This window comes from Eretmochelys imbricata, chromosome 8 (genome assembly GCF_965152235.1).
Source record: "Eretmochelys imbricata isolate rEreImb1 chromosome 8, rEreImb1.hap1, whole genome shotgun sequence".
Lineage (NCBI taxonomy): Eukaryota > Metazoa > Chordata > Testudines > Cheloniidae > Eretmochelys > Eretmochelys imbricata.
The window spans coordinates 83807858-83822393 of record NC_135579.1 but is presented as its reverse complement, the minus strand read 5'-3'; the positions used below and the strand labels follow the sequence as shown (position 1 = coordinate 83822393).

The 14536-nt window shown below is 42.0% G+C and overlaps 1 protein-coding gene across 1 annotated transcript in view; it reads left to right on the top strand.

Annotated features, from left to right (window-relative positions):
• AK5 (adenylate kinase 5) overlaps positions 1-14319 on the top strand; it is a 147650-nt gene extending 133331 nt beyond the window's left edge. The window contains exons 13-14 of the mRNA XM_077824575.1: positions 4101-4268; positions 14132-14319. Of these exons, the coding sequence (XP_077680701.1) occupies positions 4101-4268; positions 14132-14242 (279 nt within the window). The 3' untranslated portion in view covers positions 14243-14319. The remainder of the gene's footprint in view (positions 1-4100; positions 4269-14131) is intronic.
• The last annotated feature ends 217 nt before the right edge of the window (positions 14320-14536 follow it).

Here is a 14536-nt window from a genome sequence, read left to right as displayed (position 1 = left end):
GACACCATCATAACTGTGGGCAGACTCTGGCCCATTTATCTTGCTTTGGATTTGGAGGGAACATTAACCCATGAATAACTTAGCCACAAGTGGGCAATGTGGGCATTTACTTTAGGCACAGATAGTATTGGTGTAGTTCTGCATCTCTTGATAACAACTTGTCATATTTAAAACTACTTCTGGACCCTTTCATTTTAAATCCAAGAAGACAACATTGCAGGCAGTGCTGCCATTAGTCTTTCCTTGGTTATGCTGAAAAGCCCTAGGAATGAAAGCCTGTCATGGGACTGTCCCACTGCTAGAGAGAGAGAGAGGCTCCCATAGCATAAGACCAGATGTTACAGCTGAGCCTTAGCTGCCTCTTAGAAATTCAGTACGTAAGGAAGCAGAAAAACAGGCTGAACTGTTCATAGTCCAAGCCACCTCCCTTATTCTTCAGCTACTGTGAATATTTACGTTTAAAAACTTACCTTTAAGGTACTGCCTGCTTAAAAGAATGGACTCCAGGAGAGCATCTTTCTTTCTGGGAGGTCCACATGTCAGTCATCTGAGGCTCTTTTACAGCCAATGATAAAGCTCTCTAGCTCCTGGTCACTAATGAAATCAATGGCCACTTTTTCCTAGAGAGAAGCCCTCCAAATCCCTGCTGGGATGGAAAAGAATAGAGAGCATATTTAATTGTCTGTCCCTTTCAAAGAACTTCAGACATATGTGGATGGAGATCATATCTGACATTCTCATTATATGTGTTGGTCATTAAAAAGCTAAGGCACAAAATGAGTTACACCAAGCAAGGGACATAAAAGGCAATAAGAAGAGTTTATTAAAATACATTAAGAGCGAGAGAAAGACAAAGGAAAGTGTAGGATTTCAGGTCTCTACCTAGTGGAGAAAGAGAGCTAATAACTGATGACATCAAGAAGGCTGAGATTTTTAATGCTTATTTTGCTTCAGTCTTCACTAAAAGGGTTAGTGGTGACAGCTACTCAACACAATTAATATTACTACAAGAGAAAAGGAACACAAGCCAAAATTAGGAAACAGTAGTTTAAAGGATATGTATATAAGTTAAATGTTTTCAAGTTGGCAAGCCTGATGAAATTCATCCTAGGGTACTTAAGGAACTAGCTGAAGCAATCTCGGAACCATTAGCAATTATCTTCAAAAACTCATGGAAGATGGGTGAGGTTCCAGAGAACTGGAGAAGAGCAAACATAGTACCTATCTTTAAAAAGGGGAACAAAGAAGAGCTAGGGAATTATAGACCAGTTGGCCTAATTTCAATACCTGGAAAGATACTGGAACAAATTCTTAATCAATTTGTAAGCACCTAGAGGATAATAGGGTTATAAGTAATAGCCAGAATGGATTTGTCAAGAACAAATCCTGACAAACAAACAATTTCCTTTTTTGATGGGGTTACTGGCCTAGTGGATGGGGGGGAAGCAGTAGACAAGATATATTGTGATTTTTTAGTAAGGCTTTTGGCACAGTCTGACATGCGATTCTCGTAAACAAACTAGGAAAATGTGGTCTAGATTATATTACTATAAAATGGATGCACAGTTGGTTGAAAGATAATACTCAAAGAGTAGTTCAGCAGTGGTTTGCTGTCAAACTGGAAGGACGTATCTAGTGGATTCACACAGCGATCTGTCTTGGGTCTGGTACTATTCAATATTTTCATTAATGAATGAGGTAATGGAGGAGAGAGTACACTTAAGAATTTACAAATGGTACCGTGCTGGGAGAGATTGCAAGCACTTTGGAGGACAGAATTAGAATTCAAAACAACCTTGACAAATTGGAGAATTGGTCTGAAATCAACAAGATGAAATTCAGTACAGATAAATGCAAAATACTACTCTTAGAAAGGCAAATGAAATGCACACACACAAGGTAGGGAATAACTTGGCTAGGCAGTAGTACTGCAGAGAAAAGGATCCAGGAGTTATAATGGATCACAAATGAATATGAGTCAGCAATGTGATGCAGTTGCAAAAAAGGGTAATATTCTGGGGTGTATTAACAGGAGTTGTATGTAAGATATGGGAGTTAACTGTCCCACTCTACTCAGCACTGGGAAGGCCTCAACTGTAGTATCGTGTCCAGTACTGGGCACCACACTTAGGCCAGAGGACAGCAACATAGGTGGTAAGAGGTTTAGAAAATCTGACCTATTAGGAAAAGTTAAAACAACTGGGCATGTTTAGTCTAGAGGGGGGAAAAAAAAGACTAAGGTATGACCTGATAACAGCTTTCGAAAATGCTAAGGGCTGTTATAAAGAGGATAGTGATCAATTGTTCTCCATGTCCATTGAAGGTAGGACAAGAAGTAATGTGATTATTTAGCACAGGAGATTTCGGTTAGATATTAGCAAAACTTTCGAACTATAAGGGTAGTTAAGTTCTGAAGTAGGCTTCCAAGGGAGGTTATAGAATCTCCCTCACTGGAGGTTTTTAAAAACAGGTTAGACAAACACCTGTCAAGGATGGTTTAGGTTTACTTGGTCCTGCATCAGCGCAACGGGCTGGACTTGATGACCCATTGAGATCCCTTTCAGCTCTACATTTCTATGATTTTATGATCTCCATGCAGTTTATTGCATAGTAGGCTCAGTCCTACAGTTCTTGCTCAGATAAAATTCAGTGTCAATGGGAGTTTTTGGCTGAACAGGCTGCAGGATAATGTGCACTGCAGCTTTCTTAACCCAACATGTAGAGAAACATCCATGACTGCCCTTTACAATTAATTACTGGGAGTCATCCTCAGAATTTTTGTAAGGATCTCACACACACACACACGATATTTTATAACATGGGAACAGTGTGACCTGCCTGGGTTGGTTTTTTCCTCTTATTTTTACAGCTTCTTTTTCAGCTGGGAACAAGTAAATGCATGTAATATAATCTTCTATTTAATTCAGAAATTGACTGTCTTTGCCATGTCCCAAGAATGAAAAAAGAAAAACCCACACAAACCTGTTTCATTTTGCCGTGGTTCACTTGCGCCTCCCTTGGAAAAGGTCAAAGCCTCCCCAGGGAAGGCAGCTTCACAGTTTGAGCACACAATGCTAGGTTTCTTCTTATATGAGTTAGAAATAATTCATCTCTGCATAAATCAAAGTGATATAACACATCTTTTTGTTTATACTGGAGCCATAGGGATGGAGAGTTACATCTCAAGTAGACCCAGGCAAATACTGCAGTAAAGTATCTATGAACATTTGTTAGAGTAAATGCAGTGAATTACATTGGATGGCATTCTTAAATCCCTTATTGACTGTATAATTGCTATTCAGGCAGGGTTTTGTTGACATAAACATTTGGGGACATTCATACACAAGATTATGTGTGTTTGTATATAGTTCTTTTATTTGCATGCAATTACACATGTTCATGTGAAACCACCTAGTTGCACTTGAAACTATCCAAGTTATAGTCATCCAATCATGGAATTAAAAACAATACCATGTGATTAGTCACAAAGCTTGGCCAGCAAACACTGAATACTTATAGTGGGCACTCCAGAAACTGGAGTGTGTTTGCATAAAGCATTTGTTGGATAATTGCAAATAGCAAACAAATTCTCAAAGCCCTAGACTGGTTCTTAGCTTGTAATTACTTCAGGGCTAGGCCTGTATCTTTGTATGTGTTTGCCCTAACACAGGAAGGCCATTGTCCTGACTAAGGCCTCTGCTGTATAACACAATTATTTGTTAATAATCATAGAATATCAGGGTTGGAAGGGACCTCAGGAGGTCATCTAGTCCAACCCCCTGCTCAAAGCAGGACCAATCCCCAATTTTTGCCCCCGATCCCTAAATGGCCCCTTCAAGGATTGAACTCACAACCCTGAGTTTAGCAGGCTAATGGTTAAACCACTGAGCTATCCCTCCTCCCTAATAATCTACCTGCTGGCAAATCACAAATAGAAGAGGGGCTAAATTCATTGAATAACTTGTTTGCTGAAGAGAGTTGGTCTTGCTTTAATTATATGACTAATCAGATAGCTTATCTGAAAAAATTTGGGTTAATAAACAAAACCAGATTTTTGCAGCCCAGCATTTGGACTAATTATTGTTTCTCTGTTTCTGTAGATTGGGGAGCCAAAACTTGTGCTCTGCCTGGACTGCTCCACTGAGACCATGAGCAATCACCTTTTGAATACTGATGATGCCGAAACTGTCATGAAACAAATTGAAACGTACTACCAAGCAACCGAGCCCATGATTGCATATTATGAAAAGAAGACACAGTTATGCAAGGTAAATTACTTAACTTTTGAATTAAGCTATTGTTCTCCTCTTCCATTATGTGAATGGTGTTTCAGGATTAGTGATGGAAGGACCATTTATAAACTGCGCTCAATTCCTGCCAGCCTCCCACAGAGCTCATATTCTGATTTGATTTCATCTTTCTCTTGCTTGATTTATTTTCTCCTGCGCACAGACTGGCATCGGCAATTTCAAATAGTCTCTGTAAAATACACTGTTACTTTCAAACACCAAGTGGAGCAGCCTGCATTATGCAACTTCTGCAATCAAATGTCTGACTTCTGGAAAACAATTTTAAAGCATAAAAAGGCAGATTCACCTAGAATACCATGCAGCACCACAAACATAGCATCTTCTCCTATTAAAATCTTTTATTTAAAAAAATCTGTGTATACTTCTCTGCATGGTCACCCAGGACCCAGGGTAGCATAAATAACCTTAGTGTGACATCTAAACCTCCCTCCTGTGCAGAACTGAACACACACCTCCACACCAGGTTTACATAGCCCATTAGGGACAGATCTTCAGCTGGTGTAAATGGCATAGGGCCACTAATTTCAATAGAGCCACATCTTTTTACACTTGCTGAGGATCTGACCCTCATAGCGTGACTTTAGTTTAAGTAAAAAGAATGAATAAGCAGCACTTGGTAGAGCTGCAAGAGGAAAACAAATATAAGTTTAATTGATTGATGTTGATGTGCCTTGGCATACAATGGTCACCCCTCCCCCCACATTCACAGATCACCTTAAAGGAGGACAGAAAGAAGTTCCGAATCATGCATAGCCCAGGGTTCCCCAGTCACTCATTTGTGCCTTGACCTGGGGCCAGATTCGTTCTTGCTGGCACTGGGAAGTAAATTACATCTTCCAGTTCCATCTTGGGCCCCTGCACCCAGGAAAGGGCCAGTGGTGATATCAATGATGTCAATTCCACCTGAGACCCCCCCCCTCCAGCCCCACAGGGCAGAAGCCCCAAACCCCACCACTCTGCCACAGGGCAGAAGCTCTGAGTTCCCCCTGCCCCAGTTTGTTAGGTGGAGAGTGGAGTGAGGATGCGGGGGGCTCCACGAACCGCGCTTTAATTGTAAAAGAGCCGCATGCGACTCAAGAGCAGAGGTTTGGCCACCCCTGTATTATGTGAACAAAAAATTGTAGTGGATAAAATAATAACACTTGGTCAGTCATTTTGCTGTGAGAGTAATATATAGTAAATGAATTAATTCACATGGCTGGCGCTCTTTTGGGTAATGTTGATTGCTCCTGAACCACGGAGATCTGACAGGTTTCAGAGTAGCAGCCGTGTTAATCTATATCTGCAAAAAGAAAAGGAGTACGTGTGGCACCTTAGAGACTAACCAATTTATTTGAGCATAAGCTTTCGTGAGCTACAGCTCACTTCATCGGAATGCATCCGATGAAGTGAGCTGTAGCTCACGAAAGCTTATGCTCAAAAAAATTGGTTAGTCTCTAAGGTGCCACACGTACTCCTTTTCTTACTGAGATCTGAGTATCACTGGTGGAGGGGAAATTTGCAATTTGCAGGGCATGGGTTTTGCTTTCTCACTCATACCAAGTTGCAATATATTATTCAGACTGCTGTGTGCTGCTCTGTGGCGGGGCTAGGGGCTTCTGCCCTGGAGGGAGGGAGGTCTCAGGTGGAAATGGCATCATTGATATCACCACTGGCACACTTGTGTGCTCTCTGAGCTAGAGAAGTGGAGTGGAAGTCAGGTGAAAAATAGAAAAATCCAGTACTACTTCTGATCACAACTTCCTTGTATTCTAGATCAAGGAATTTGTCACAGGCTTTGTTACTTTATGGATCTAGCTATGTGTACAGGATAGAGTCTTTCTGTAAAAGCATTTCGAGATATGTATTTCGTATACTTGCATTTTATTTTAAACATAACTTATGTTTTCACCCTTAGGAACCTAGTTCATTCTTAGGTGGGAAGGAGTCATTAGAAGGGCGCTGTGTGCAGGGAAGGAGGGAGGGTTTCTGGCCAGTGTATTGGGACTTAAAGGTGAAACAAGTCCTACTCCACCTCACTGATGCTGGGAAACCCCTCCTGCTCAGGCCTGTGCTCCCAACATATGAAATTCGCTGCTGTGCTAAGGGCCCACACAAAATGTATGCCCCTTTAAATCTGACAAACCCTATTTTGAGGGATTGGGAAGGATTTAAAAGGGCATAGGGTGGGATTTGAAAAGGTGTTTAAGGGGCCCAAATCCTACCCAGCTCCCTTAGGCTGCTTTGAAAATCACAGTTGTCTTTATTTTTAAATGCAGCCTGCCTCAGTACATGACCAAATACTGCTTGTGCTTTTACTTGCAGGGAGATTAGCAATCTTACTTAAATGTTCCATGTTGCAGCTCTCAGGAGCATAAGGATGCAGCACTTCTAAAAGAGCCAGCCTTTGCGTTGGCACAGAGCAAAAAGACAGAGTTGTCAACTGGCTTGTCAAAGAGAAGACTATTTTTATTTGGTTTCAACATTTGGAAGTGAATTTAAGGCTGAGACCCGGGGTCAGAGTGGCAGCCCTGGCACCCGAGTCCCCCCATTTAGCCACAGAACAGGTACAGTGCGGGGCAGTCGCAGTGCAAGCTTCCCTCCACTTCGCAGCTCACCAGCTCTTCAGTCAGGAACTGGAGGGGCTACGTGTGCACGGGAGAAATTCACCTTGGCGCAAAAGGCCAGCACAAGGCCTAGAGTGGCCTCAATTGGTACATCACCCCGCGGCCCAGGGATGTGTTTCAGCTTGAGTGAGAGGAGAGGTGGGTGCATTTCAACTGCCTGAAGTTTACATGTGAGCAGGTTCCAAACTTCCCTTTTGTCTTCTGAAATTTCTTACTGACTGCCCAGTACTGCCTCCCGAGTCTCTGGTTATAATGTCTCGTTTACTTGGTACAGAGTCAAGAATCTGTTTGCTATATTTTTGTGCTTTTAATTTTGTTTTTAAAAAGTCCTTTCTTCCACTAAACAATTAGTCCCCGCGTTCTATTATATCACCGATAGAGGACTGTATCAGTCACCTAATAAGGCCAAGTGCCCTCTGCCCCCTTAATGTAGTAATGGGGGGGGCGTTAAAAAAAATAAACAAGTTGTGTGCCAGTCACTGCCACCTGCTCAATCATCTACTTTATGTTTCATCCCTACCTTGCCTCTAGCTGTTCACTGCCCAGTTAGGGTGCAGACTCGTTGGGGGATAGGGAATCAATATAAATACATAAATAAATAACAGGATTCTTGCCAGCCTCAGCCATTAACTGCAACCATAGCTTTCACTCCATCCAAAAATGCATTCCTAGAACATTTGTCACTCCCGTTGATAGTCTCTCTTTCTCCCTTTACTTGGTCTTATTAGTGTTCATGGTCCTGCTGTTGAAAGGAACAGACACACACAGCGCATTATCACATCCTAGCAATGGTTTCTTACTGTTTTCTCCAGCTCCTACATGTAGGTGTTTCAAACACTTTGTAGTTTGCCCCTCTTTAGGTCACTCTGACAAAGGATATGAATGTAGCTCACCCTGTTTAGTGGTTTAAGTCTGAGCTGAAAATGTTTTCTTTGTGGGCTAGACTTGTTAGTCTTTGTTTTGAAGAGTCACTTTCCCTACTGCTGTATAGCACCATGATACATGGGAATGGCCCTCTATGAATGAGTGACAGATCACTTTCCTGGCTCATGTAATCTTTGGCCAGCAAGGGTGCCAGTTAAATGTCAGTTAGGTGGGGAAGGTAGAGTTGTGGACCATCAAGTAGGGGCACCATATTTTATAAAGAGCCCAAACATCAAACCTTAGTTTGTTCATTAACTGCATTAGATTTACTGTTAGAACATTTGTGGAAGGAGCCTTAAGGACGTTATGGAGACCAAGAACCTTTGGAGTCAATAGGATTCTTGAAATGATGATTCGACAGTGTCAGATTATTGTGGCCGGAAGGTCAGGTCTCCATTTGAAGTCACTCTTTGAACAAAAGATAACTGCTAACTGCTTCTATTCAGCAACTAAGGCCCTGCACCCAACAAAGGTATTGGAATCTTAATATGCAAATGATTCCCACTGTCTGTGACCCTGACAGGAATAAATGGTTTCAGAGTAACAGCCCTGTGATAGTGAACCTTTTGAAAGCTCAGCTGAGCAGAGGCACAGGGAGTGTGCCACATTGATGTGCAGTTTCAAAAGAAATCTAAGCAGAGAGAATAAAGGGGATAGAATTGAAGGGGTTTGGGGGTTTAGTTTGTTTGTTTCTAATCTGCACATTTTCCATTTGAGCAGATAGCTTCCAAACCCTATTCTGGGCATCAAAGTGACTGTAACGGTGGGATAGAAGTTTTTCCATTTAAGGAATTTAAAATCTTGGTATTAGAGGCAATTCAGTTCTCTATGATCCCTACCATGTGTGACGCAGTGCACCCAGCTGGTAACGACGACTACAGATTGTTTTTACAGATTATTCCTATCCTACATGTAAGTGCAGAAAGTACTTTTGAAAGGAACAAAGACTGTAACTTCCTTAATACAGAAGCATTCATGCTGTTGAGTGTTGTTTTTTCAGAAATACAAAGCTGCTGCACTATTTTAATTCAGAAAGCTGATATAAATTTGCAGTTAACTATTGAACTATGTCATTTTGGGGTAGCTGCTTGTTATGGCAGAAAAACAGAAAAGTGAAAAATTTCAGAACAAAAACGCAAAAGTCAAGGTTTAGTTACAATAGGAAAACTCATGGCAACAGTCAATCCCAGGTGCAAGAACTAACTTATGGAACCATACTCACATTTATTATGTGTGATAGCCACATGTGAATCCAAATTAGGTGCTTCTTTTGGAAAGGACTGTATAAACAAAGACACAATTTAGGGCAGGCTGCATCTCAGGAGCACTGCAGCACACATGGTTTGTAGGCTAAAAGGTTTTATAGCAAATGTTGATTTTTTTTTCTAGTACAAAATCAAATTATGAACCACAAATATATTTTACTCTTTTTGCCATTGAACATGGTTATCCACAGGGACAGGGTTTTTGAGGAATTATAAGTTGTCTTCCACAGTATAATGGTTAAGTGAAGCAGAGTATGGGTCTGGTTTCTTATTGTATTTGGGTGCCTAAAGATACAGGCTATTCTATCTGTGTAGCTACATGCTGGACTGAAAGGCAGGCTGCATCCACACTTGTCACTGAGGTGTGTAGTTACACATGGCAGTGAAAGGCTCTGGCAGGGGGAGGCAGCGAGTTAAGGCTCCAGCAGCAGGGAAGCTCCCTGCCAGCTCTTTTCCCTCTGCCCCCCTGCTAGATCCTTTCCCTGCTGCCTCTCCCCTGTTGCTGGAGCCTTTCACTGTGGCAGGGAAAGTCTCTGGCAGCGGGCCACTACATTGCTAAAAATAGCTGTGTAGACTTGGGAAGCGCTGCTGGGGGTTGGAGGGTGGTCTGGGACTGTAGCCGAGGGGTTCAGGTGTGTAGTCTACTACTCGCCTAAGCAGTGCCTCACTATTTACAGTGCTATTTATACCCTTTCTAGCTGGCATGCTGTGTGTGTACACACCCCACCATAAGTGTAGACATGACCACAAATAGGCACCTAGTAGGATTTTCAAAAGTGCGTAAGTGCCTCACCCCCATTGATTTCCAGGGGAGTTAGTCACATAGGTGCTTTTGAAAATCCCACTAGGCATCTGTCTGCATCTTTAGGTGCCTAAATACCTTTAAAAATCAGGCTTGATATCTAATGTAATAGTGGTTTATTCAGTAGTTCTGCTTTTTACTGAGAAAGACAAATTCTGATTATTCTTAATATCTGACTCATCCTTTAAAGCTTCGTTTATTGACAGTATGTAGGAGTTTAATAAGTAATATTAACAGCAATGCCATAGGCAATCAAGCAAGATCCCAACCTTGGTTTACAGTAGCTGAGTAGGTGTATTCCTAGGATACTTCATGTTCAAATAGACAGCTAAATAAAAAGAGTGTGCACTTAGCAAATAATGTAAGCAGCCTGGCCCAGTGGATTTTTAGGGATTCATAAAACTTCCCTATTTCAAATTACATCAGCCTGAAGTTTAGCCTACAAAATGTCAATCCAGATGCAGTTTTTTCCTTCTACTTTTAATAACAGCTCTGAAAAGTAGTTAAGTCATGTGCTGGTTAAGGAGAAGTAAAAGAAACTTTTAGTTACTTATTGCAGACTTTTTGCATAGCTGTTACAAAACCCCCAACAATTATTCATAGAAATTGTCATACTGGATAAGACCATCTCGTGGATTGTCCAGTCTCTGATAGCATCCAACACTATATGCTTTACCGTAAGGGTACCTACATGGTCTTGTTTCTATAGTCAAAAGCTCCATTTCCTCTGTGGCAATTTCAAGTTATGCATTTTCAATACTAAGTCATGCAATGAAATAAAAATATGGGGAAGTATAAAATAAACTGAAAATACCACCAAAATAAACAACACAAGGACTAAAGGACTGAGTGTAATATTCATTTTCAGACTTCACACTAAAACCCTCCGTGTTGGAATTTACCTAAAACTGCAGTGGAATTTCCAATCAGATGCACCACAAAAACCAGAGAGCCTTAATACTGTATTTAGATCTAGCTCACAACAGAGGACACACAGTCTTGAACTTACCGTACCATTTGTAAGTTCTTATCTTGCAGGGTCCATCATACACTTGAAGGAACAAACTTCTCTTTCAGGCAGTGCTGCTCGCTGAAATCATACAGGTGCTGGGATAACTTTGTGCTATATCCTGCGAGTTGGACCTTTTCCCTTCATGTCTGGTGAGGGCCAGTGGTGGTGGTGGTACGGGGCCCATTGTTGGTCAAAATTGTCAGTGTTTCCCATTGAGTGGATAGATTCCAGCAGCTCTTAAATAAAGTATTGCAAATCCCATGTTCAGGAAACCAACTCTTGATGCTGACAGTCTGGCTATTGGCCTGTGTTCTAGCTCCCATTGTTAGGAAGAGTCACTGACGGGAAGTCTCCACTGCAATAAAAAACCTGCAGCAGCGAGTCTCAGAGCCCGGGTCAGTTGATTAAGGCTTACGGGGTTCAGGCTGCAGTGCAGATTTTTGGGCTCAAGCTGGAGCCTGGGCTCTGAGATCCCCACTCCCCTCACGGGCTTTCAGAGCCCAGGCTACAGCCCAAGCCCAAACGTGTAAATTACAAATTTTAGCCCCACAGCCAAGTCCTGTGAACCCCAGTCAGCTGAACTGGGCCAGCTGTGGGTCTTTTATTGCAATGTAGACATACCCCCAGAAGGTGGTAGCAAGGCAACTACACTGGTTGCATTTGCTAACCTCCTCCCAGCAATGGTTGAAGATACAGGATCTCGGGAATGGAGGTTGTTCATAAATCTGAAATGTTCCCTAACTCTGAACAAGACATTATGGACTTCAGCCACTGGGGGGTTGGGGCTGCAGCCACGGGGGATGGGTGAGGGGCTTCTGACCCTCGAGGCACCAGCGTTCTGGGTTTCTGCCCCGCAGGAGCACCAGAGCTCAGGGCTTTAGAGCTGGAGGGAGCTCGGGTTGGGGCTTCAGCCCAGCAGTTCCATTCCCAGCTTCTGCCCCACAGGGGGCACCAGGGCTCCCCACAGCTCCATTCTCCTCCCTCCAGTTTCTGCCAGGGGTGCGGGCACACCGGGGCTCGGGACTTTAGCCATGAGGGGAGTGCTGGGGCTGAAACCAGCACTCCCCCTTTAGCAAAGTCCTGAGTCCTGGTGGCCCCCCCCCCGGGGCTGAAGCTGGGAACAGAGCTGCGGGGCTGAAGCCCCGAGTCCCAGCGCTCACCCCAGGTCTAAAACCCTGAGCCCTGGTGCTCCCGATGGTCAGAAGCCCCGAGTTCCCCCTCCCCCATTGACCAAGAGCCCTGACCCCCCCCCTCCTTGGCCCCATGGCTGAAGCCCCAAGGCAATACGGTACTTGCTGCTGGGTTTTTTTGGTCTCCACTGCTGCCTGATTGATTATTTCCGGTTCTACATGGTGTCCAGTTGACCAGTAAGTCCGTAACTCTGGTGTTCATATCTTTGAGGTTGTACACTAACGTGCTTGTGCTGATTCTTTGTCTTCGGCCTACAATACAGTTGACCATGAGATCTAATTGGTTTGTTTGTGAACACAAGGAGGGGTGGATGGATCCTTTCCTGGGTGTGTCTGTTCTTTTACTCCTAAGAGAACCCAGAGTGTAGTTGTGGGCAATAGTTCCGCTGCCCCATGAACTGTCTCATGGGGTACTACAGTGGTGGATATTGTCACCTCACTTGTTTCAATCGGTAGGAGGGAGAGTAGGAGACATAGGCTACCGGGTATCCTTGATTTTTAGATGTTACCCCCCTCCATCCCCATTGGATCCACCAAAATCCAGAGTTGTTAACCTTTGGGCACATTGCAAAACATATCCTTTCCCCCTCTTCTCTAAGGCTGTTGAGGAGGGAATGTGCTGAGGTGCTCTAGTTATGGACAGGTCTTTATTTAGTGATTTTAAAATTATGGGATAGGCACATAGAGCCCTGAATGGGCAGCTAATGTTATATTTTAAAAATTTGAGAAATAAAAGAATTTTGAGGAACTTTTCTTGCACTGAAATTTTGCTGGCTCTAAAATATGTATTTTGTGTGCATACAGTGTAGAGTTTCATACTTTCGAAGAAACAATTGAATTAGAGATTGAAACTTTAGTTCAGATCTCAAATTCTGTTTCACTACATAGATGAAGCCATTATTTATCAGTGGTAATAAACATGATAGATTGGATTACAGATCCTGTTTGCAGATATTTCTGGAATACAAAATATAAAAATTTAGAGAGGTGTGTGAATGGTTTTAATAGGCCAAAGATGAAACTCAGAATAAAAAAAAGCATCTGACACTAAATACAAACGAAGAAAATCGATCCATAATGAAAAGAAATAAGCTGTTTCCAGATCTCACTCAATCACTGTATTAATCTACACGTTTCCCATATAATACACAGAACAATTAATGGCTGTAAACTCTGTTCCCCACAGCCAAAACACTGGTAATTATTCCACAGCATAGGAAACAGTTTTACTCTTTCTTAGTCAGTTCTCCAAAGTTAGTCTAACAGCCAGGAGAAAATTTGGTCAAAGCAGAATCTGTGAAGAACACAAGGCTAAAGAGAACAACTCAGACTTATCATCTCTTTTGAAGAAAGTGAGCAATGGACCAGAACAAAAGCAGTGCCCACTGCAGAACATGCACTGCCCAAAGGTCATGAAAAAACTGGAACAAATTCACAAAGCTTGAAATACAAAAAACTCAAAACTGACATGCTAGGTTGGGAGCTGTTGCCTGAAAGCCCTTACATCATAGGATTATATGCAGTGACACTTCAAATGACAAGAAAACAGTACACAAGTCAGTGCTAGGGACTTATTTTTTTTTTTACCAGTATTAAATGGGGCTATTTTATTGAGTTTATGTTTAACATAAAATAGTGTTAAAATAGAATCCCAAAAATTTGAGAGTCCTTTCCATATATCAAAGTTGTTACGATATTTTAAACTTCAGAGGACTCTGCAGAAAGATCAATGTACAATTGAGCGACCTACAAAACCTCCACGTGATCTAGTGGAAGCATAAGAAATGAATACGCTGTTTTCCAGTTCAGCATTTAATGAAGCTGCAGACACTACAGTAGGATTTTCTTAAGGAGCATGTTTATAAATCCAATCCCAAATCCAATAACCCAGAATTAGTACTGCTCTGAGTCCTTTGGATCAATTATTTAGACAACATGGGTAATTTAAATTGTTACAACGTAATCAGCATGGGCTGATGTTCACAACATCATTTCTATGTAACATACTTTTTGTTTTAATAGATAAATGCAGAAGGAACGCCAGAAGAGGTTTTTCTTCAAGTTTGCACAGCAGTTGACTGCTTTCTGAAAAAGGAAGAGGAAGCATTGTCTCTTTCAGCAGAAGTACAGTAATGGTTTATACGCAAAAGTTTCATCTTATGTGCACTTGTCACACTTGACTAAAATGCTGTTCAAAGCAATATCTGCTGTTTTGAGAGGTATCTGGAATTAGTGCATGTGGTATTCAATGTTATTTTAAAATAAATCTTTTATTTATAATCATACAGTATGCTAAATACAAAATGGTCTCCACACTAAAACCACACTAGTACTGTATGTTGTTTATCAAATTGTTTGCACAGGTTAAAAGCAGCATGGTGAACAGCAGCTCCAGTTTATATTTATAGTATCATGCATTTGAATATA